We start from the raw sequence: 23,206 nt of genomic DNA, 5'->3' as shown, positions 1-23,206 counted from the left end.
AGTGACTCAACGAAGTTCCCACCTTTCTTTTTTTTCTTTTTTTTTTTTTTTTTTGTCTTGCTCTGTCGCCCAAGCTAGAGTGCGGTGGCCTGATCTTGGCTCACTGCAACCTCTGCCTCCCAAGTTCAAGCGAGTCTACTGTCTCAGCCTCCCAAGTAGCTAGGACTGCAGGCGCTAGCCACCATGCCCGGCTAATTTTTGTATTTTTAGTAGAGACAGGGTTTCACCATGTTGGCCAGACTAGCCTCAAACTCTTGACCTCAGGTCACCCGCCCGCCTCAGCATCCCAAAGTGCTGGGATTACAGGCATGAGCCACTGCACCCAGCTCCAGTCCCACCTTTTAAAATAATAAATAAGCAAAAGGCCAGTTAGAGTGAGCCTCTTGCATTTTAAGAAGCCCATTTCAGCCATAACAGTCCTTTCTGAGCTAAAGGCAAAGTACAAACACATCCAGGCCCCAATTAACAATAACAACCAAAATGTGACATGTTGTCAGGTACTTGGAAAGAGGGAAAACCTTTCTAGCTTTTGTTCTTCTGGTGTTATTAGCCCACTTCTTTTCAGTGATATAGAAGGAAGACTGTGGAGAAGAAAAAAAGTTTGGAGGGAAAGTTTGGGTTCAAAGGAATCAGGTAGAATTAAGTAGAAAATACAAGGTCTAGAGAAGGATATTTTTTGTTCATTTCTGAAAAGGGAACCCAAATAAACACATGATTGATTTGACACTTGGAAATACTATTTTTGGTTTTCTCTCTTTTCCTCAATTTTGCCCCATCAACCAAGGCCCATATCTCTAAGAATTCCGTCAGGTACTTCCCATTCCTGTGTTCATTCTCTTACTTCCTATTCGTGTGAACAAAATCAGATTATGCCTCTGATAATCCTGGAAATTGACCATTGAAAGCATGGATGGCAGAAAAGTAAAGAAAAAACATCTGTGTGTTTATTCCAATGGGTAGAAAGTAAATTTAAAAGGTTACTCTGTTGGGTAGATGATGTCCAAAGTAAACCATTCTCCCTTGCATTCCTTAAAATTACTCACATACAACCTCCATGCTAAAAAGAAATATAAAAGCAATACTGTTCTTTCCTGTTCTCATTCTCACTTGAAAATTGTGTGTCTGGTTTCTATTGGTTTCTCATTGGGAGAGAAATTTTAAGAATACCTCAATTCAATTGCTGTGTATTTACACACCGAAGTCTGGGGTATGCACAAGCTAACAAGAGCTATGCTAGGGTGAGGTGTGGTGGTTCACACCTGTAATCCCAGCACTTTGAGAGGCTGAGGTGGAGCATTGCTTGAGCCCAGGAGTTTGAGACTAGCCTGGGGAGCACAGTGAAACCCTGTCCCTACAAAAAATTTAAAAATTAGCCAGATGTGGTGGCACATGCCTACTGGTTCCAAGTACTCGCTTGAGCTCGGGAGATCAAGGCTGCAGTGAGCCGTGATCATGCCACTGCACTCTATCCTGAAAGACAGTGCGAGACTCTGTCTCAAAAAGAAAGAACTATGCTACATTCATTTTCTGTTTCTCCATCAGTGAAAAGAGCACTAAGGCCTGGTTAACTGTTAAACATGAGATATTTTTATTTCCCTTCCACATTTTTGGAAACACTATCATAAGACAGATCCACTGCCGACAGTTTCTCCATTCGAATGAAAGCAGCGTTAGGGCCAGATATTATTCTTGTGTTTGCAACCCCAGGGACTAAAGCAAGGCCTGACACAGAGTAGGTGATGAGAATGTTTGTTGAACAAATGAATGAGTTTTACTCTTTTAGTATGGCAGGCAGAATAAAGGCCCTCTCCAGGGGTGTCCACATCCTAGTGCCCAGAGCATCTGAATATCTTTTTTTTTTTTTTAAGTATCTTATCTTACATGTCAAAAGAGACTTTGCAGATGTGATTAAGAATTTTGAGATGAGGAAATTACCCTGGATTATCTGGGTGGGCCCAAGGTAATCACAAGGATTCTTATAAATGAAAGAGAGAGGCAGGAGTGTCAGAATCAGTGAAAGAGATGTGACAATGGAAGCAGAGGTCAGAGTGGTATGTGGCCATGAACCAAGGAATGTGAGTGGCCCATAGAAGCTGGAAAAGACCAGGAAACCAATTCTCCCCTAGTGCTTCCAGTAGGGCACAGCCCTGCAGGCACTTTCATGCTCAGTGACACCCAATCTAGACTTCTGACCTCCAGATCTGTAAGATAATAAATTTGTATTGTTTGAAACCAGGGAAGTTTGTAGACAGCAATAGGAAATGAGTACAATTAGCACTAACATTAAGAGGCCATATAATAAGTCATTTGTAATGGACAATAACCAAAATGAGAGCCAGCATTTATTGAGCACTTAGGGAGAAGTGCAGTACAAGATGCTTTACAGACATGCCTTATTCTAATTCTCTAAACGAGACCAGAAGACAGGTATTGGCCAGGTGTGGTGGCTCACACCTGTAATCCCAGCACTTTGGGAGGCTAAGGCAGGCGGATTGTTTGAGCTCAGGAGCTTGAAACCAGCCTAAGCAGTAAGGCAAAACTCCAGCTCTACTAAAAATACAAAAATTAGCTGGGTGTGGTGGCCCATGCCTGTAGTCCCAGCTACTTGGGAGGCTGAGGTGGGACGATGACTTGAGACCAGGAGATGGTGGTTACAGTGAGCTGACATCATACCACTGCACTCCAGCCTGGGTGACAGAGCCAGACTCTGTCTCAGAAAAAAAAGAAAAAAAAAATGTTTTATTATTACTCTTAATTTACAGCTAAGGAAACCATGGTTTAGTAAAGCTAAGTTACTCAATCAAGATCACAGTTAGCAAGTGGCAAAACAAGGATCTGAACTCAGGCAATCTAACTCCATGTCATACTATCTCCCATGTTAGTGCTGAGAGGTGTGAAAAATGGTCTTGAACTATAAGTCAGTCCTGGCCCTCAAGGAACAAATAGAATGGAAAAGACCACCCTAACATAAACGTCAGATTATAGAGAGTATAACACAGATCCTAAATGATTTATGACCTACATTTAATCAGGAAAATGGGAGAAGAAACTGGAATCCTCAGGACTGGATGGAGCTGGACTTGAAAGGGTGCTTGGGTATGGACAGGTACAGTGGAGGTCCCTTATAGACTGGGGAAAGGAATGAGTGAAGGAATATTTGGCGCAAATAAACATGAAAATGGAGAAAGAAAATAATCCACAAAGCCTACCGGGGGAAAAGTCTGATAAAGAAAAACAAGAAGGCCGGGTGCAGTGGCTCACACCTATAATCCCAGCACTTTAAGGTGGCTGACACCTGTAATCCCTGCATTTTGGGAAGCTGAGGTGGGTGGATCACTTGAGTTCAGGAGTTAGAGACCAGCCTGGCCAACATGGCAAGACCTCGTCTCTACTAAAAATACAAAAAATAAGCCAGGCATGGTGGCGTGCACTTGTAATCCTAGCTACTTAGGAGGCTGAGGTTGGAGAATCACTTGAACCTGGGAGGCGGAGGTTGCAGTGAGCCGAGACTGCGCCACTGCACTCCAGCCTCGGGGACAGAGGGAGACTCCATCTCAAAAAAGAAAGAAAGAAAAAGAAAAAGAGAAAGAAAGAAAGAAGGAAGGAAGGGAGGGAGGGAGGGAGGGGGGCAGAGAGAGAGAGAGAGAAAGAAAGAAAAGAAAGAAAGAAAGAAAGAAAGGAAGGAAGGAAGGAAGGAAGGAAGGAAGGAAGGAAGGAAGGAAGGAAGGAAGGAAGGAGGGAAGGAGGGAAGGAGGGAAGGAGGGAAGGAGGGAAGGAGGGAAGGAGGGAAGGAGGGAAGGAAGGAAGAAAGGAAGGAAGGAAGGAAGGAAGGAAGGAAGGAAGGAAGGAAGGAAGGAAGGAAGGAAGGAAGGAAGGAAGGAGAAAACAAGAAGATAAAATATTTAATTATTTTTATGGGAATGGTAACATTTATGGAGCACCTATTCCACCTAAAGGGCATATTCACATTTGTTATTTAATTTAATGCTCACAAATCCCAACTAAATGAGTATTATTAAGCTTCATTTTTACAAAAGAGGAAATTAAACATCCAGAGAGATTAACTAATTGCTGCCAGGCACATAACCAGTCAGTTTGATTCTAAAATTCATGTTCTGTCCTTTGTTTCTTTTTGCCCTCATAATAATTTCAGCCCTTCTCTGAGAAGGAGCATGTTTCCATTAAAGTAAGAATGACAGGCAGAGCTGTCTGAAAGAAAAAAAAATTAGAAAGAGTTGCTTCAGAAGGTGGCAAGTTAAAAGCAGTCAAGCCGAGGCTTTCAACCAGTTAGCTGTTCAACGAGCATTTACTGACAATCCCTGTGCTAAGCACCTGGAATAGAGAAATCAAAGCAAAAGGATACCTCAAGGCACCAACTGTTTAGTGAGGGAGACAAATGAGTAAAAAGACCTCCACACCAGCTTCAGAATAGGGTTTACTGCTAGGGAGGGAAGGTGGAGAAAGGATTGGGAGGAGTGAAGCTTTACTTATGTCTATAAGCTTGTATTTCTTCAGAGAAATAAGAGAAATCTGAAACAAATATGGCAAATTACTAACATATATTTAATCTCAGTGCTGAGTAGACGGGTGTCTGTTACAATATGCCTCTTCATTGCAGCTTTGCTTTTGGGGTCGGGTGCAGTGGCTCACGCCTGTAATCCCAGCACTTTGGGAGGCTGAGGCAGGTGGATCACCTGAGGGCAGGAGTTTGAGTCCAGCCTGGCCAACATGGTGAAACCCCATCTCTACTAAAAATACAAAAATTAGCTAACCAGGCGTGGTGGTGTGCACCTGTAGTCCTAGCTACCCGGGAGGTTGAGGCGGGAAAATCGCTTGAACCAGGGAGGCAGAGGCTGCAGTGAGCTGAGATTGCACCACTGAACTCCAGCCTGGGCGACAGAGCAAGACACCATCTCAAAATAAATAAATAAATAAATAAATAAATAAATAAGTGTTGTTATTGCTTTTAAAAGAGATTATCATAATATCTAACCAGTGCCATGCTAGAGGGAAGCACAGGATACTAACAAAGGACTGGAGGGGCAGCTAACCCAACTTAAAGAGGAATTGGACACAGCCATAAAAAGGAATGAAATTATGTCCTTTGTGCAACATGGAAGCAGCTGGAGGCCATTATCCTAAGTGCATTAACACAGGAACAGAAAATCAAATACCACATGTTCTCACTTACGAGTGGGAGCTAAACTTTAGGTACTCGTGGACATAAAGACGGCAAGAATGGACACTGGGAACTGCTAGAGTGGAGAGGGAGAGGAGGGCAAAGGTGGAAAAACTACCTATTGAGTACTATGCTCCCTTCCTGGATGACGGATCAATTGCACCCAAACCTCAGTATCACGCAATATACTCATGTAACAAACCTGCACATGTACCCCTGAATCAAAAATAAAAGTTGAAATTATAAAGATTTTTTAAAAAAGGAATTAGAAAAAGCAAGCAAACAGCTTCTCCCCTACAGCCTCCAGAAGGACAGAGCCCTGCTGTTACTTTTGTTTTAGCCCACTGAGACCAGATTTGGACTTCTAACCTCTGACCACATCTTCAAGAACCTGAAGGAAATCCTTATAAGGAGGTGAGCAGAGCAGTGTCAGAACAAGCAGCAGCAGTAAGCAAAATTCTTAGGCTAAAAGAGACCAAGGCACATTCCAGTCATCTCGAGGGTCAGCAGACCAAGTACTCACTGTGAGGAGACAGGGCAGGGTGGCTGGGACTCAATCAGGATAAACCTTTTAAGCCAGAAAAAAGGAATCTGGATTTTATCTTAAATGACATAGGTAGCTTCTTGAAGGTTTTAAGCAGGAGATAGAGATGATCGCTTTCTTTTCAGAACCATCAGTCTGGTATGGTAGGAGTAGGAAGGGTGACAGAGAGGAAGGTGGAGCTCTGGCCAGGTAACCAAGGCAGGAGTTTATCAGAGGATCCTAGATGAGAGATATTCAGGAGCCTGAAATACAGGGTTGCAATGAGGATGAAGTAATGATTTCAGAGTATTTATGAGGTGGAATTAAGTTTGGTGATCCATCCAAGGTAGGAAGAAAATGGCACCAAAGATAACTTCTGGGCTTCTTTCTTGGTGGACGTGCTGCCATTTCCCCTGTCATAATTATTAAGGGGGAAATAAGTTTACAAATGAGGATGAGTTTTCAACAAATGTTGCTGGGACAACTGGATATCCACACAGAAAAAATCCCCTGTCATAATTATTAAGGGGAAAATAAGTTTACAAATAAGGATGAGTTTTCAACAGATGTTGCTGGGACAACTGGATATCCACATAGAAAGAGTGAATTTACATGTAGACCTTTCACAAAAATTAACTCAAAATGAATCACAGACCTAAATGTGAGACACAAAGCTATAAAACTCCTAGAAGAAAACAGAGAAGAAAATCTAGATGTTCTTGGGTTTGGTGATGACTTTTTAGATACAACACCAAAGGCACCATTCATGAAAGAGATAATTCATAAGCTGGACATCATTAAAATTCAAAATTTCTGCTCCGCAAAGGTTACTTCCAAGAGAATGAAAAGACAAACCACAGACTGGGGGGAAATACTTGCAAAAGACATATTTGGTAAAGAACTATTATACAAAACATACAAAAAAACCTTTAAAACTCAACAATAAGAAAATAGGGGCCAGGCGCTGTGGCTCACACCTGTAATCCCAGCACTTTGGGAGGCCGAGGTGGGTGGATTACGAGGTCAGGAGTTCAAGACCAGCCTGGCCAAGATGGTGAAACCCCATCTCTACTAAAAATACAAAAATTAGCTGGGCATGGTGGCAGGTACCTGCAATCACAGCTATTCAGGAGGCTGAGGCCGAGAATTGCTTGAACTTGGGAGGCAGAGGTTGCAGTGAGCTGAGATTGTACCACTGCACTCCAGCCTGGGTGACAGAACGAGACTCCGTCTCAAAAAAAAAAAAAAAAGAAGAAGAAAAAAAAAAGAGAGAGAGAAAAAGTTAGCTAGGCACAGTGGCTCATGCCTGTAGTCCTAGCTATTTGGGAGTCTGAAGTGGGAGGACTGCTTGGATTGCTTGAGCCCAGGTGTTGGAGTTTACAGTGAACTCTGATCATGCCACTACACTCCAGCCTGGACAATAGAGTGAAACCCTACCTTTAAAAAATATAAAAATCAGAAAACATGAATAAAAAATGGGCCAAAGTCTATTAAAAATAATAGACACCTTACCAAAGAAGTATACAGATGACATACAGGCATACGAAAAGACGCTCTACATCATATGTCATCAGCGAAATGCAAATTAAAACGACCATGAGATACCATTACACGCCTATTAGAATAGCCAAAATCCAGCACATTGACAACACCAAATTCTGGAGAGGATGTGTAGCAACAGGAACTCTCATTCATTGCTCATGGGAATGCAAAATGTTAACAGATATTCTGAAAGACAGATTGGCAGTCTCTTATAAAACTAAACTTGTTCTCATCATGTGATTCAGCAATCATGCTCCTTGGTATTTACTCAAAGGAACTGAAAATTTATGTCCACACAAAAACCTGCACATAGACGTCTATAGCAGCTTTATTCATAATTGGCAAAACTTGGAAGCAACCAAGATGTCCTTCAGTAGGTGAATGGAAAATAAACTGTGGTACATGCAATCAATGGAATATGATTCAGTGATAAAAAGAACTGAGTTGTCAAGCCATGAAAAGACACAAAAGAAACTTAAATGCATATTACTAAGTGAAAGGAGCCAGTCTGAAAAGCCTACATACTATATGATTCCTACATACGACATTCTTGAAAAGGCAAAACTATGGAGATAGTAAAAAAATCAGTGGTTGCCAGGAGTGGGGGTGGGGAGGGATGAATAAGCAGAGCACAGATGATGTTAAGGGCAGTGAAACTATTTCTATATGACTCTATAATAGTTGCTCCATGTCATTATACATTTGTCCAAAACCACAGAATATACACCAAGAGTGAACCCTAATGTAAACTGTGGACTCTGGGTGACAATGATGTGTCGACGTACGCTTATCAATTGTAATAAATATAGCACTGTAGTAGGGATCTTGATAGTGGTGGGAGGGGGGTATGCATGCGTGGAGATAGTGGAAAATCTATGTACTTTCTACTAAATTTTGCTGTGAACCTAAAACTGCTCTAAATAATAAAGTCTATTATTTAAGGGAAAAAAAAAACAGATGAGAACAATTTTGAAAATGTTACATATAGGTCCTGAGGAAATAGAAACAGACGTGTTAATGGGTAGTTTGGTATTATTACGTCATTCCCGATTGACAGATAACAGCCTTAGAGAGATGAAGTATCTTGTCCAAGGTCACACAGCACACTAACAGGCAGAGGGTAGAATCTGATCTAAGAAAGTTTGACTCCGTTGTCCACATAAGTGACCATATGTGAAAGGAGGTTTTGAGGCCTATATTTGTTTCCCATTTTTGCTGCTCCAGACTACCAGATATTTGGTGCCTTAAAACAACACAAATTTATTATCTTATAGTTCTGGAGGTACAGAATTTCAAAATGAGTCTCACTGAGCTCAGGAGAAAGTTTTATAAGCCTTCTTGAGGCTCTATGGGAGAATCTGTTTCCTTGCCTTTCTGAGCTTCCTTTTAGAGGCCAGCTGCATTCCTTGGCTCATGGCCTCCTCCCACCTTCAAAGCAGTAATCACATCACTGTGACCTCTGTGTCTACTGTTACATTTCTTCTTCTGACCAAGGTACATCATAATTAAACTTCTGAAAACCAAAGAAAAAAAAAATTTTAAAGCCAGAGAGAAATGACGCACTGCCTATAGAGGAACACCAATTAGTAAGAGGATGGATTTTTCATCTGAAACCATAAAGGCCAGGAAGAAATGACACAACAGTTTTCAAGTGCTGAAAGAAAAGAACTTTCAGTTATGCATCTTATATCTGGTGACATTATCCTTCAGAAATGAAAGGGGAATAAAGTTATTCACACATGAAGGAAAACTAAGAAAATTAGTTGCCATTAAACTCACCCTTCAAGAATAGCTAAAGTAAACTCTCCAAACAGAAAGAAAATAACAGAATAAGGCTGGGAACTTTGGAAATTAAAAGAACAAGAACAGAATGGATAAATATTGCGTAAATATAGCAGACTAACTTCCCTTCATAAGTTTCTTACATCATATTTGGTAGGTGAAGCAAAATTTTTTTATTTGAGGTTGAGTCTTACTCACTCTGTCTCCCAGGCTGGAATACAATGTAGCGTGATCTCGGCTCACTGCAACCTCTGCCTCCTGGATTCAAGTGATTCTCTTAGCTCCTGGAGTAGCTGGGATTACAGGTGTGAGCCACAGAAACCCAGAGAAAAAAAATTTTTAAATAGCCTACAGGTGCTACTAAGTGAGGCAAAATTTGCAACACTATCTGATATGGTGGTGCTCAATATATGTAGAGGAAATACTTGAGACAACTGTATTTTAGAAATGGGAAGCACAAAGGGACCTAAATGGAAGTAAGCTTTCGATACTTAAAGGGGTAAAGTGTTGACACCAGTAGAGGGTGATAAATTACATATCTATATTGCAATGGTTAGAGAGATCACTAAAAAAAATTATGTAGGGCAATATGCTCAAAAGCATTATAAATAGAGGAAAATTAATTTTTTTAAATTCAAGTAATGCCCAGAAGGCAAAAAGGAAAAACAGAAGAATGAAAAACAGAGGGAGGAAACAGTAAAGAAGTAATAAAATGGCAAACTTAAGCCTCAATATATCAATAATTAATTTAAGTGCAAGTGGCCTAAATACACTAATTAAAAGACAGAGATTAGCAGAATAGGGGAAAAATGATCCAACAATATAACTGCCTATAAGAAACTCACTTTGAACATAACAACTGTATTAGTTTCCTATTGCTGTTATAACAAATTACCATAAACTTAGTGGCTTAAAATAACATATTTATTATCTCACAGCTCTGGCAACAGTAGACTCGATAAATATTTTTGGTACATTCATACAATGGAATACTCTACCATAATAATGAGTGAAAGAAGCCAAACATACGAAGTTCTAAAACAGGCAAAACAAATCTATGGTGATAGACTCATAAAAGAGTGATATCCATGAGGGGTGGTTGCTGACTAGGAAGGAATACAAGAGAATTTTCTGGAGTGCTAGAAATGTTATCTTGAACTGGATGGGGGTTAAATGGGTGTGTACACAGGCAGAAATTTATCAAGTTTTATACTTAAGATTTGGGCATTGTATACATACCTCAATAGAATATTTTATTTATTTATTTATTTATTTATTTATTTATTTATTTATTTATTTAGAGATGGAGTTTGGCTCTTGTTGCCCAGTCTGGAGTGCACTGACGCAATCTCGACTCACTGCAACCTCCGCCTCCTGGGTTCAAGCGATTCTCCTGCTTCAGTCTCCCAAGTATCTGAGATTACAGGCATGTGCCACCACGTCTCGCTAATTCTTTATTTATAGCAGAGACAGGGGTTTCGCCATATTGGTCAGGTTGGTCTAGAACTCCTGACGTCAGGTGATCCACCCGCCTCAGCCTCCCAAAGTGCTGGGATTATAGGCATGAACCACTGCACCCAGAATATTCTTTTTAAAATGAAGCCATTAGGCTTTTCTAAGATTGTCTTTCCTTTTTGATGACAAACTCCAGTGGGGAAATTATTAAAACATGAGACAGATATATGGCCAGTTGTCCACCCAGAGAGGGCATAAAAGGGAGGTGATATAGTATAGTGATTAGGAGGATGGGCTTAGGAGTCACAAACCTGGTTTTAAGTGTCATTTGCTGGCTGTGTAATCTTACTCAAGATATTTGATCTCTCTAACCTTCAGTTTAATTATGTATATAATATGGATATATAAATGGCTGTACTGACCTTGTAGGAGCATTGGAAGTACATAAGATAAAAAATACAAAAATCTTAAAAACAATCAGTTATTACATACTGTGTGCCACACGCTGTGGAATATATTACTTAACCCTATGACAACTGCATGGGAAGGATACTAACATCTCCATTTTAAGAATTAAGAAACTAAGATCCAAAGAGTTTGGTCTTAGGAAGTGGCAGGTGTGTCTGATCCTAAAGTCCATGAATTTAAGCATTACCCTTTATGGTATACTTGGATGAATAGGTGGGTGGATATTAAAAAACTGAATCAGAAACTAGCCTGAGTTCCGCAGAGGGGCACAATATTTAACTAAAGCTTCCGTTAACATGTTAAGGGCTAGCCAATGATATCTACAGCATAAAAGACCTTTATCACTGGAAGGGAAACTAATTGTCCTGTCTCATGAGGTGATTTATAGGGATTAAGTGAGATAATCAGGTCAGGAGAGTACATAGCAAATAATAGGCAATTTAGTAGCTTCCTTTAATTATTTCTAATAATCTACTCCCTGATCTTTTATCAGGAACTACCTCTAGAAACCACCCATTCAAAGAGAGAATTTTAATGTTTATAAAATATTTGAGCAGAGCCCTGACTAAGGAAGCACGTCATGTAACATAGGAAAGAGTCCTCCAGGCAAATGAAAGAGCAAGTTAAAAATCTTGAGCTAGACCTTGTGGGGTGGCTCACGCCTGTGATCCTAGCACTTTGGGAGGCCGAGGCGGGTGGATCACTTGACGTCAGGAGTTCAAGACCAGCCTGGCCAATATGGTGAAACCCCATCACTACTAAAAATACAAAAATTAGTCGAGCGTGGTGGCATGTCCCTGTAATCCCAGCTACTCAGGAGGCTAAGGCTGGAGAATTGCTTGAAACCAGGAGGTGGAGGTTGCAGTGAGCCAAGGTCACGTGCCACTGCACTCTAGCCTGGGCAACAGAGCAAGGCTCTAAAAAAAAAAAAAAAAAAAAAAAAAAAAATTGATGTAGAAATTGGGTTGGGTGCTCAGGCTGGTGGCCTGTAATCCCAGCACTTTGGGTGGCTGAGGCAGGAGGCATGGTTGAGGCCGAGAGTGCAAGACCAACCTGACCAACATAGTGAAGCCCTGTCTCTATGGAAAAAAAAAAAAAAACAAAACAAAAAGGAATCGATATGGCACATTTGAAGCATGACAGAAGCCACTGGAGAATAAGCAGAACAGTGGCATGTTCTCATTTATTTTTTATCATTTTGGCTGCTGTGTGGAGAATATAATGTAGGAGGACAAGAGCAGAAGAGGTGCATAGTAGGTCAATAAATAGCTGAGAATGAATAAACAATAAATTTGCTTTTTTTTTTTTTTTTTGAGACGGAGTCTTGCTCTGTCACCCAGGCTGGAGTGCAGTGGCCGGATCTCAGCTCACTGCAAGCTCCTCCTCCCGGGTTCACTCCATTCTCCTGCCTCAGCCTCCTGAGTAGCTGGGACTACAGGCGCCCGCCACCTCGCCTGGCTAGTTTTTTTTTGTTTGTTTGTTTTTTTGTTTTTTTTTTTTTTGTATTTTTTAGTAAAGACGGGGTTTCACCGTGTTAGCCAGGATGGTCTCCATCTCCTGACCTCGTGATCCGCCTGTCTCGGCCTCCCAAAGTGCTGGGATTACAGGCTTGAGCCACCGCGCCGGCCAAATTTACTTCTTTTGAATACCTTTTAAAAGGTTCAAAACACTTTTGTGTGTGTGTGTGAGACGGAGTCTCGCTCTGTTGCCCAGGCTGCAGTGCAGTGGCACGTTCTCGGCTCACTGCAACCTCCGCCTCCCGGGTTCACGCCATTCTCCTGCCTCAGCCTCCCGAGTAGCTGGGACTACAGGCGCCCGCCACCTTGCCCAGCTAATTTTTGGTATTTTTAGTAGAGACGGAGTTCACTGTGTTAGTCAAGATGGTCTCGATCTCCTGACTTCGTGATCCGCCCGCCTCGGCCTCCCAAAGTGCTGGGATTAGAGCCAAAAGCCACCACGCCCAGCCTTCAAAACACTTATTAAAAACAATTTTTGTTATGTCTTGAACCATTTCACTCCAATAGTTTGCCTCAGTGACAAATCACACAGAGAAGTCACGCCATTCTCCTTAATGTTTCTCATAGCACAATAATAGGTGAATTACATTATCTATTCAGAATCAGTCGAATTTTGAGGTTTTTCTAAAAATCAAAGATAGGATCTTGAGCCTTCATAATCATAGCATCTTAAATACAAAATTACTTCACGTGATAAAAAGTTCCAAACACCACACTTTAGTCTATTCTGGTAAAACGTTTTTCTTTGGCATATGCAGCCCAAATAGCTCTAACCTTGATCATTTTTCAAGTTGTAATCTCCACATGCTTGGCATATTCTGATAACACTGACAGGTTAAAAGCAACACTCTGTTGTATGCATAGTGATTGCTTGCAATTAACCATAATTTAGGCTGAAAAGTAGGCTGATCAGCTGCCTCACAGCAACATTTTAAAACTTATTAAATATCTCCAGTGAACTTTAGATGAAAAAGCAACAAAAACAAAATCTGTAACATTTCCACTTTTTCTTACATAGAATCTTAAAGGAGTGAAGCTGCCAATAAGACTAATTCTTGATTTTAAAAAAGACATTTTTGGCCCATATTACATCCAGTAACTGCAGATATGGATAAAGATAATGGAGATATGAAAAACAGGTAAACAATGTCCAAACGAAGTGTCTTATCCTCCTTTTGTCAAAGAGATTTTTGAGCCCACTGGCATTTTATTTTAGAAACAACCATACTATATAGCCCAGCGTGCAGTCCTCTTGCAAGTTCCAGACAGACCTCACCAGTACTTGAGGCCATTATCCCGTTCTTTTAAAATGTGTTCAATACACACAAAATAAGTGACAAGAAACAGAATGCAAACTCAGGACTCAGAATATATCTATGCTTTTCTTATCATCCCATGCTGCTTGGATGCCAGACCTCTAATATGGCATCCTACCTTTTCCTTTTAAATATATCTATCAGGTGGGGTGTGGTGGCTCATGCCTGTAATCCCAACACTTTGGGAGGCCAAGGCGGGAGGATTGCTTCAGGCCAGGAGTTCAAGACCAGCCTGGCCAACATGGTGAAATCCCATCTAAGATACAAAAATTAGTGGGGTGTGGTGGCACGTGTCTATAATCCCAGCTACTTGGGAGGCTGAGGCAGGAGAATCGTTTGAACCCGGGAGAATGGAGGTTGCAGTGAGCCAAGATTGTGCCATTGCACTCCAGCCTGGGCAACAAGAGTGAAACTCCATTGGCAAAAACAAAAACAAAAAAAACAAACCCCAAACCACTATTTCTTTTATACTCTTAGCAGTTCCATGAACAAATCCTGGCCACAGACAAAACAGAATCTTTGAAGTAAGGAATATTTCTGGGTACATAGGTACTTCTGGAAATTATACTAATCCTTTAGGCAAAAGCAGTATCATTTGTACATCACTGCTACAAGGTACTAAACGTTTCTATAGGATTGAAAGAATCCTTCCCATTCTGCCTTAAAAGGCTTAGCAGTAATAAAGAATGACTGAGCTAATCCATCTCACAATTTTGGTCACTGATCTAAAACCAGGGTTAACATATAAAACATCGGACACCAAGGGTTTAACATATAATTCATATTCATACATACTACTAACAAATTGTCATAATAGTGCTCAGTGAAAGAAAAAAAAGTTGACAAAGAATTTAAATGCATTCACATGAGTTTATTAAAAAATCTGTTAAAGAATTACGTATTAGGCAACAGAATTAGGCAAACTAGAAGTGTTCTTGTTGTAAATTTAGGAAACTAAAGTGAAAATAAAGTCTAAAGGCTTAATAATGTATTGTGAAGGGACTTTGTTTCTGTACTTCCTCAACAACCCTTTAAGAGTATAGCTTATTTGAATAAATACTTTTTAGCATCACCTGCTTTGAAACAGACTTACTGCCTGGCCAAGCTCATGACTGTAGCTATTATGCAAGGATCAAGATTACTTTTCAAAATTTGACTGCAGGTATTTCTTTTTTTTTTTTTTTGAGACAGAGTCTCGCTCTGTCACCCAGGCTCGAGTGCATTGGCACAATCTCAGCTCACTGCAACCTCCGCCTCCAGGGTTCAAGTGATTCTTCTGCTTCAGCCTCCCGAGTAGGTATTTCTTATATAGTTGAACTAATCCGACTGTGGAAACATGACTTAGTCTGGGCTTAGATGATACTAAAGTATCATTTGGGCTTAGATGATACTACAAAGCACTGTCTGCAACCTAAAGGAACTCAGGGACACTAGAAAATGGTATCTACCAACCAGTTTAACTGTGACCAAAAATATCACAGTGAAACAGTAAGTCACAAGAGAATATAAACTTCTAAAGGGCGGGGATTTTGTTCACTCCTGCATTCCCCCATATAGATCAGGCCTCCCACTTGGTGGACAAGCAAACTTGTTCAAACATCTCTTTGAACAAATCAAAGAGATATTCCTGGTGTACATTAGGGGGGCAACCAAATTCATTTCATATATTAATATTTAAAAATCTCCCACCAACTTGAGAAGTTACTACTGAATGATTTACATATGATGAAGCTAATTATACTATACTGTCCACTTTTGAGGAAAATGTGACAAAAAATTATGGTTTTTACTCTTGAGGAGCACCGACACTAGTAATTTTGAAACTGGTATGCCTGTTCCTAAAGAAAAAGTGGGATAGTATTCTGGGACGTAACATTTCATGTATTTCCATCTTCTTAAAACCCCTCTAAGCATGGTAAGAAAAACCAGTGCTAACATACAGGTGCTGCTTTTTTCAGACACTGGTACATCACTTAAGGCACCTGTGCTGGCATCTGCCCGCTGCTGCTCACAGATGGAAGACATTAATCATCTGTTGTTTGGTGCTCCCACCTTGTCCATCCAGCTTCAACTATAACTGCAGTGAGCTCGATGAGTCAGCATCTGGTCTTCCAAAAGCTAGTGTAGCACTCCCAAAGCAAAAAAGGAAAGAGTTCACACTTCAGAGGCCTGAATCAATGCCAGAAGTGTATATGTTGCCTCAAGGTTTCACAGACTCCCTAATGATCTTTAGCTCCCTGGATACCAAGGCAAAGACAGATCTGAAAGCTGCAGAAAAACAGGTGGGTGTCATACACAGGACTGAAGCCCCAGGCAATATAAATGGTATTTGTTCACACCACAGATTAACTGCTTTGAAGGATCAAAATGGGTAAGACAGCTACATTCAACATTTAAGAAGATTTTCTCAATAACAAAGCACTAAAAATGTGAATAAGTTATACTTTTATTTTTCAGAAACAAAATGACAAGTGGCAACTTGCCTTTGTAAAAGATTAAAGAGTATCAGAGTAATAAGCTATCTCTCACAGAGACAGAAGCCTGAGAAACACTATTATACAGCTCTCAAAGGAAGTCCTATTAAATAAATCTCACAATAATATACTTTTAACTAAATCAACAAAACAAAAACCACAAAAAATTATACAGAACTCATAAAATGGTATATCAATGAAAAAGAGAAATCTTTAAATCCAGACACTAGAAGTTCTCTATTAAAATCAAGGACGCTCAAATCCTAAAACAGAAAAAAGAAATAGTTAAAACACAATATTTTTTAATAGTCGAATGAGGTTATTGCAGATGTACATTTTAACATTTCATTTGCTCAATATATTTTTTTCTCACTCTTGGAGCACTTCTGTATAATGCAGAGATTACATGAGTGATAATGCAGATATTGGCCTTCCTAATGGGCCCTTCAGGTTTTAAGTTTCAAATCTGACTCTGGAATCCCACCTAAATGTTTACATAATAGGCTACAAATAATGAGATTCCTCTTAAAATTACATTTGCTTAATTTTTACACACTATGGTTTAGAAACAATCTACTTTTGAAAGAGACACAATTTACAGTATGAATAATAAAAGTTACATGAAACTACACAATCCTTCTCATAAGACAGGAGAAACAATTTCCAAAACAAAAATGCCTAATACAAAATGATACAGTTGACTGGAGCTGGGGTAGGATGGGAGAAAGAGAACAACCATGTAACAGAATGTATGGAAGACCTAGATTCTAGTTTCACTTTTGACTAATCAGTTGTGTGTCTTAGTCTCAATTTCCTTAGCTCTCGATTTTTTTTCCTAGTTAAGAAGATGTAGATGGATCTCTAAGCTTTATTTTAATTTTAAGGTTCAAAGACTTATAGTTTATAAGATTTCGAAAACCTTTTGGACAATCAGTTGAATAAATTCCTTACATCTTGAGGGTGTGTCACTGTTCAATCCCATGACAATAACTACAAGGCATATCCATAATTTTACTGTTAGAAAAGAAAAAAATCCACCTAAAGGGCAAAAGTATACTTCATATCCTGTTTCTGTTCTACAAGACAGAAAACAAATGTCTATTCTCTTGCTGGCCTCTAGAAGCAGTCTTTGAGACAGAGTTGACTGAAAACCCTAGAACTAGGATAATGGTTAAGATATCTACCCTGTATTTCTCTCTGCCTGTCTGTGTCTATGAAAGCTGCTAGACAGCTGCTAGACAGTTCAAAGTGAACTATTACATAAAAGCTACCCTTCACCTTACATGATATATAGGATTTCTCTATTACAGAGAATAATTATACCAGGAAATGGTTTTCCTGATATTCTACCAAAATCCTGAGTAAAATGTGCACTATTGGAAGATTGTTAGAATAGACTAATGTATGGTAATTGAGATTTTAAAAACCTTGTAGTAGCAGAGTTCTAGAAAACCAGAGTTGAACCAGGAAAAAGGATGGTATCTCTGACTTCAGCAGATTTATCACTTATTTAAACAGCCAGGTACAGTGGCTCAAGCCTATAATCCCAGCACTTTGGGAGGCCGAGGCAGGTGGATTACCTGAAGAGTTCGAGACTAGCCTAACTAAAATGGCGAAACCCTATATCTACTAAAAATACAAGTTACCCGGCCATGGTGGTGTGTGCCTATAGTCCCAGCTACTGGGGAGGCTGAGGCATGAGAATTGCTTGAACCTGGGAGGCAGACGTTGCAGTGAGCCGAGATTGAGCCACTGCACTCCAGCCTGGGCGGCAGAGCAAGACTCAGTCTCCAAAAAAAAAAAGATAAAGCTGAGGCCAATTAATAATTCTTATGGGCAGAGCCAAACTTCAGGTTAGAAGAAGGACTTACAGGGAATTCAGGTTTTGGACTCTATCAGTATCTATTTTCAGTTTCAGGGAAGGAGAACCAAAGAAGGAAGTTAAAGATTATACTGACCCTTAGAGGGATGGGCAGCAGAAATATCTGCTATACTGAACTATTTACAGCACATACTTTCATCATAACCATCATATAATAAATGCCTTTTTGCTTTGATGTTACTTTTTTGTGAACTTTGTCCTTTAACCATATGCACTGCAAAGAGTCTGAAGTGGGAACCGTAGGAGCCATAAGCATGGACTAAAATGCTTTTCAAAGGATTGAAGATGGTTCAGGCATAGGGGGACCTGAGAGGTTTATATGGTCTCTTAAAATTTTCTATGGTCCTAAAATTCTCATAATTTTATATGAATATACTACTATATTATATATATACATATCACTTACTGTTTCTTTTAAAAAATATTTATGGATATAATTGCGTTTTTCTATATGTTTCATTAGTAATACTTAGTCTTGTCAGTCTGGTTCCATAGTAATCTATGATGTAACTACTTCCATCTGAAGGTCCAACAATCTAAAAGAGACAAAATTTCAAAATTATTCATTTTACAGAAGATATTTCACAACACTTTGAGTTTACTTTTCTCAGTTGTTAATAAAAGTATTTCAGAAGCAACAGAAATCCAGCTCTAACCTAAGCAAAAACAGGTAATTTAGTGGCTCATGTACCTGAAAAGAATGCTGGGATAGCTCAAAGGATCAAAAGAAAAGCTGCAGGCACCAAGGACTGAATTCTGTGCTCCCTGAGGCCCTTGGCTTCCCTGCCTCCTTGCTTAGCTCTGCTTGTCTTCATTCTGCAGAGTGGCACTCTAACTAATTGCCAACAGCTCGAGAGTCACATATTCCCAGCTCAGCAGCTCCTAATAAAGAAAGTAAAATTTTCTTCCCCAATGTTTATATACCAATTCCAGGGAAAGACTTTTATTGATCTGCTTGGTTTTTATGCCTACTGTGGACAAACCTACTATATCCATGGGAATAGATTTAATGATTGGCCAGGCCAGGCCAGGCTGCCTGTGGGAGATGAGGTAGTATCATTGACAGTCCTGCCAGAACCACCTGGAATGGAAAAGGAAGAGGTAGGAAAAACAATACACGTTCACTACCATCATCTTGTCCACTTAATCACATATGTGATGATCTAGTTAACGTAATCTCTATAAATTATCCTCTAAGGTAGCAATCTTCAAACTGTAGCCTTAAAGGTGGACAAAGATTTACCAAGGTGTATGTGGGCCCAGAGGGGAAATCAATCTTGAGATCTTAATTCCCTAAATACTCTTTGTAAAACAAATCTGCCTGATACCATGCTACAGTGGAAGCATCCTGTCAGTTTCCCTTCCCACTTCTCCTCACTGTGGTCATTTCTCCCACTTGTTAACAGTAAAGCATACCTACCATCCAGGATACCCCGAGTCTTACGATGGACTATTTCCCTGAGGTGTGAAAGCCTCTGAAGTGCCAAACAAAGGGATAACTCAAAATATTGGATTTAGGGAACGATCCTTTACTCAAAGGTCCAAAAATACATTCTGCTGTATCTGTTCCAAAGATGCATTTCCAATAACATTTTACATCTTTTTGCTTAAAAATAATTTGCAACATGTTTATGCTGTTTTGATCAACTGTGTATCATTATTATAATGACAATCCAAAAAAAAAATCACAGAAAATTTTTAAATATTTTAATTTTAATGAATAAGATGATTAGTAGGAAGATTTCTTTTTTTTTTTTTTTTTGGATACAGGATCTCAGTCACCCAGGCTGGAGTGCAGTGGCATGATCTTGACTCACTGCAACCTCCCCCTCCTGGGCTCTAGCGATCCTCTCACCTCAGCCTCCCAAGTAGCTGGGACCTCAGGTGTGCGCCATCACGCCCAGCTAATTTTGTTTTTGTATTTTTTTGTAGAGACAGGGTTTCACTATATTGAACAGGCTGGTCTCAAACTCCCAGTACTAGGATAATGGTTAAGAACATCAACTGATCTGCCTGCTTTGGCCTCCCAAAGTGCTGGGATTAGGGCATGAGCCAACGTGCCCAGCCTAGTAGGAAGCTTTTAAACATAAAACTGTATTATATTAGGATAAAATTCTGTAGAAAAGAAATAAAAATAAAGGAAGAAAAGAAGCAACGTAAAAATTATAATAGTTAGTGAAGAGTTCACGCACATCTTTTTAAAGTAGGTGATATTTAAAATCCTATATTTATATTATGTTGGAGACATTTCAAAATTGATGTAACACTTTTATTTCAATATGTAAATATTTGCAGACTAGAAGTTATATCCTTTGCAACTATTTAAACTTATGATAGAAAACTTAAATGTCAATTTAAAAATATATGGAGAGTATGGACTTTGTTTTTAAAATCGAAGGACACTGCCATAAAGCATTCCTCATTTTAAAAATAAATTTGATCTTAAAACTATTCAACAAATATTTAATCCTATGATATTCCAGGTTCTATGCTAGACATTATACACAGTGAATAAAATACCATCTCTGCTAACAGGAAACTTATTCTAGTGAACTACACGTTAATATTCAAGTAGTACTTACAAAGCACGTATGTGCCACACACCATGTCAGGTGCTATTATGCACATTGACTTACTTGTTAAAGATTAAATTGATTTGGCTTGACACTTTTTTATGAATTTACATAAAAATTAACTATAATCCCCACACTCTGGGAGGCCAAGGCAGGAAGACTGCTTGAAGCCAGAAGTTTGAGACCAGTGTGGGCAAAAAAGCAAGAACTTTGCCTCTACAAAAAAAAAATGAAAACAAAATATTAGCCAGGTGCCATGGCGTGCACTTGTAGTCTCAGCTACTCGAGAGGCTAAGGTAGGAGGATTGCTTGAGCCCAAGAGTTCAAGGTTGCAGTGAGCTATGATCACACCACTGCACTCCAGCCTGGATGACAGAACGCAACCCTATTTAAATAACCAAATTAAGTCAGTGTGGTAAAGCACTAAACTGAAAGGAAAACTTGGAAGAGAAAGCTGTCTCTTTCTATAACTAGCTGCAGGATCAAATAATTTATTCCTTCCTGGATCTCAATTTTTCTGATTGATTATAATGAAGAATAGAATAAGCTGATCGGTACAGTATTTTTAAAGTTTTAATGTCTTCTATGACTACAAGATTTAGATACAAAGACCTCAGCTTAAGCCACTACAAAGTATCATCAACACACTTTTCTATGAACTATCTGGTCACACAAGAAACTGTTTTATTTACTTTAAAAAAAAAAAAAAGATCAGCTATAAAGATTTCTCAACTATTTAGATCCATATTCCTTTGCCAAATTTAAAAAATAAAATAAAATAAAACCTAAGACAGGGTGTAGTGGCTCATGCCTGTAATCCCAGCACTTTGGGAGGCCAAGGCGGGAGGACTGCTTGAGGCCAGGAGTTCAAGACCAGTCTGGCCAACATGGCAAAACCCAGCATCTACAAAAAAAAAAAAAAAAATACAAGAATTAGTTGGGCATTGTGGTGCACACCTGTAATCCCAGCTACTACTAGGGAGGCTGAGGCATGAGAATTACTTGAACCCAGGAGGCAGAGGTTTCAGTGAGCTGATATCATACCACTCCACTCCAACCTGGGCAACAGAGTGAGGCTCTATCTCAAAGAAAAAATTAATAAATAATAAAACCTGTTTTATTAATAAATAAAAACCCCATTTTTTAATAAAACCTGTAAGCACCCACATACACATATATAATGTTCCAATTCTAACATATTTCATTGAGTATATTATTGTATTATTAATTATAAAATTACATATCTTTTATAAGCACCCACATACACATATATAATGTGCCAATTCTAACATATTTCATTATGAGTATATTATTGTATTATTAATTATAAAATTACATATCTTTTAAAATATCCCATACTGGATGGGAGGTTGAGGCAGGAAGATTGTTTGAACCCAGGAATTCGAGGATGCAATGAGCTATGATCATGCCACTGCACTCCAGCCTGGGCAACAGAGCAAGACCCTGTCTCTAAAAAAATAAAGTAAAATATCCCAATACTGGGAATTTTTTTACTCAGTGAATATGTCCACGTCCATTTGTTCATAGACAACAGAATATGAAACCTAAAATTATGAGTTTATTTCTCTGCTAAGAAATATCCTGAAGCTGGCTGGGCACAGTGTCTCATGTCTGTAATCCCAGCACTTAGGGAGGCCGAGGCAGGAGGATAGATTGAGCCCAGGAGTTTGAGACCAGCCTAGGGAACAAAGTGAGATCCTGTCTCTATTTGTAAAAACAAAAATTTAGAACAGACAAATTCAAAAAGACAAAAAGTATAACAGAGGTTACCAGAAGGTGGGAAGAGAAGGGGAAGGAAGCTATTACTTAAGGGGTACAGTATTTTTGGAGTGATGAAAAAGTTTTAGAAATAGTGGTGACAGTTGTAAAATATTCTGAACATAATGCCACTGAACTGTACACTTAAAGATTAAAGTGGCAATGTTTATGTTATATATATTTTACTGCACAAAAAAAGCTATTATCTTATTTGCACTTATTAATGTTATAGTATTAATGTTTGCAATTTATAAACTTTTGATTTTGTTAGTGTAAAATGTAATTTGTTTATATATACTTAGGTGGCATTCTACTACGAATAAAGGGAAAAAAATGTAGTTACCAGTAAGTACTTTATCACCTCAACTTTAGCAATTGATATGACCCCTCATTTAACAGCACTGTCAGTGAAGTCATGCTTCTTAGGTAACTCAAATATTTTATAAATTTCAAATGTAATGAATGAATTAAGAAGTGAAAGAAAAAAAAAAGAGCATTTATATCAATCTACGTTTTCTCTATCTAAAAGACTTCTGAGTTCCTCCATACAAAGAACGCCAACAATAACATCAGCAAGATCAGATCATCTCCTGCAAACCTACCAATCTGGTGATGAAAGTCAAATGATTCAGCTGTCTGCAAGTAAAGGATAATGCAACCTGTATCCATCCCAACTCCCCCAAATAACTAATACTTTCTTAAAAGTCAGACTACAT

At 39.2% G+C, this 23,206-nt stretch overlaps 1 protein-coding gene across 1 annotated transcript in view; it reads right to left on the bottom strand.

Annotated features, from left to right (window-relative positions):
• Positions 1-16,210: 16,210 nt before the first annotated feature.
• Positions 16,211-23,206, bottom strand: part of TM2D1 (TM2 domain containing 1) — a 40,210-nt gene continuing 33,214 nt past the window's right edge. The window contains exons 6-7 of the mRNA XM_005543215.4: positions 18,545-18,674; positions 16,211-16,519 (exon numbers count right to left, since the gene is read on the bottom strand). Of these exons, the coding sequence (XP_005543272.1) occupies positions 18,564-18,674 (111 nt within the window). The 3' untranslated portion in view covers positions 16,211-16,519; positions 18,545-18,563. The remainder of the gene's footprint in view (positions 16,520-18,544; positions 18,675-23,206) is intronic.

This window comes from Macaca fascicularis, chromosome 1 (assembly GCF_037993035.2).
Source record: "Macaca fascicularis isolate 582-1 chromosome 1, T2T-MFA8v1.1".
NCBI classification, from domain to species: domain Eukaryota; kingdom Metazoa; phylum Chordata; class Mammalia; order Primates; family Cercopithecidae; genus Macaca; species Macaca fascicularis.
This window is presented reverse-complemented; position numbering and strand designations above follow the sequence as displayed.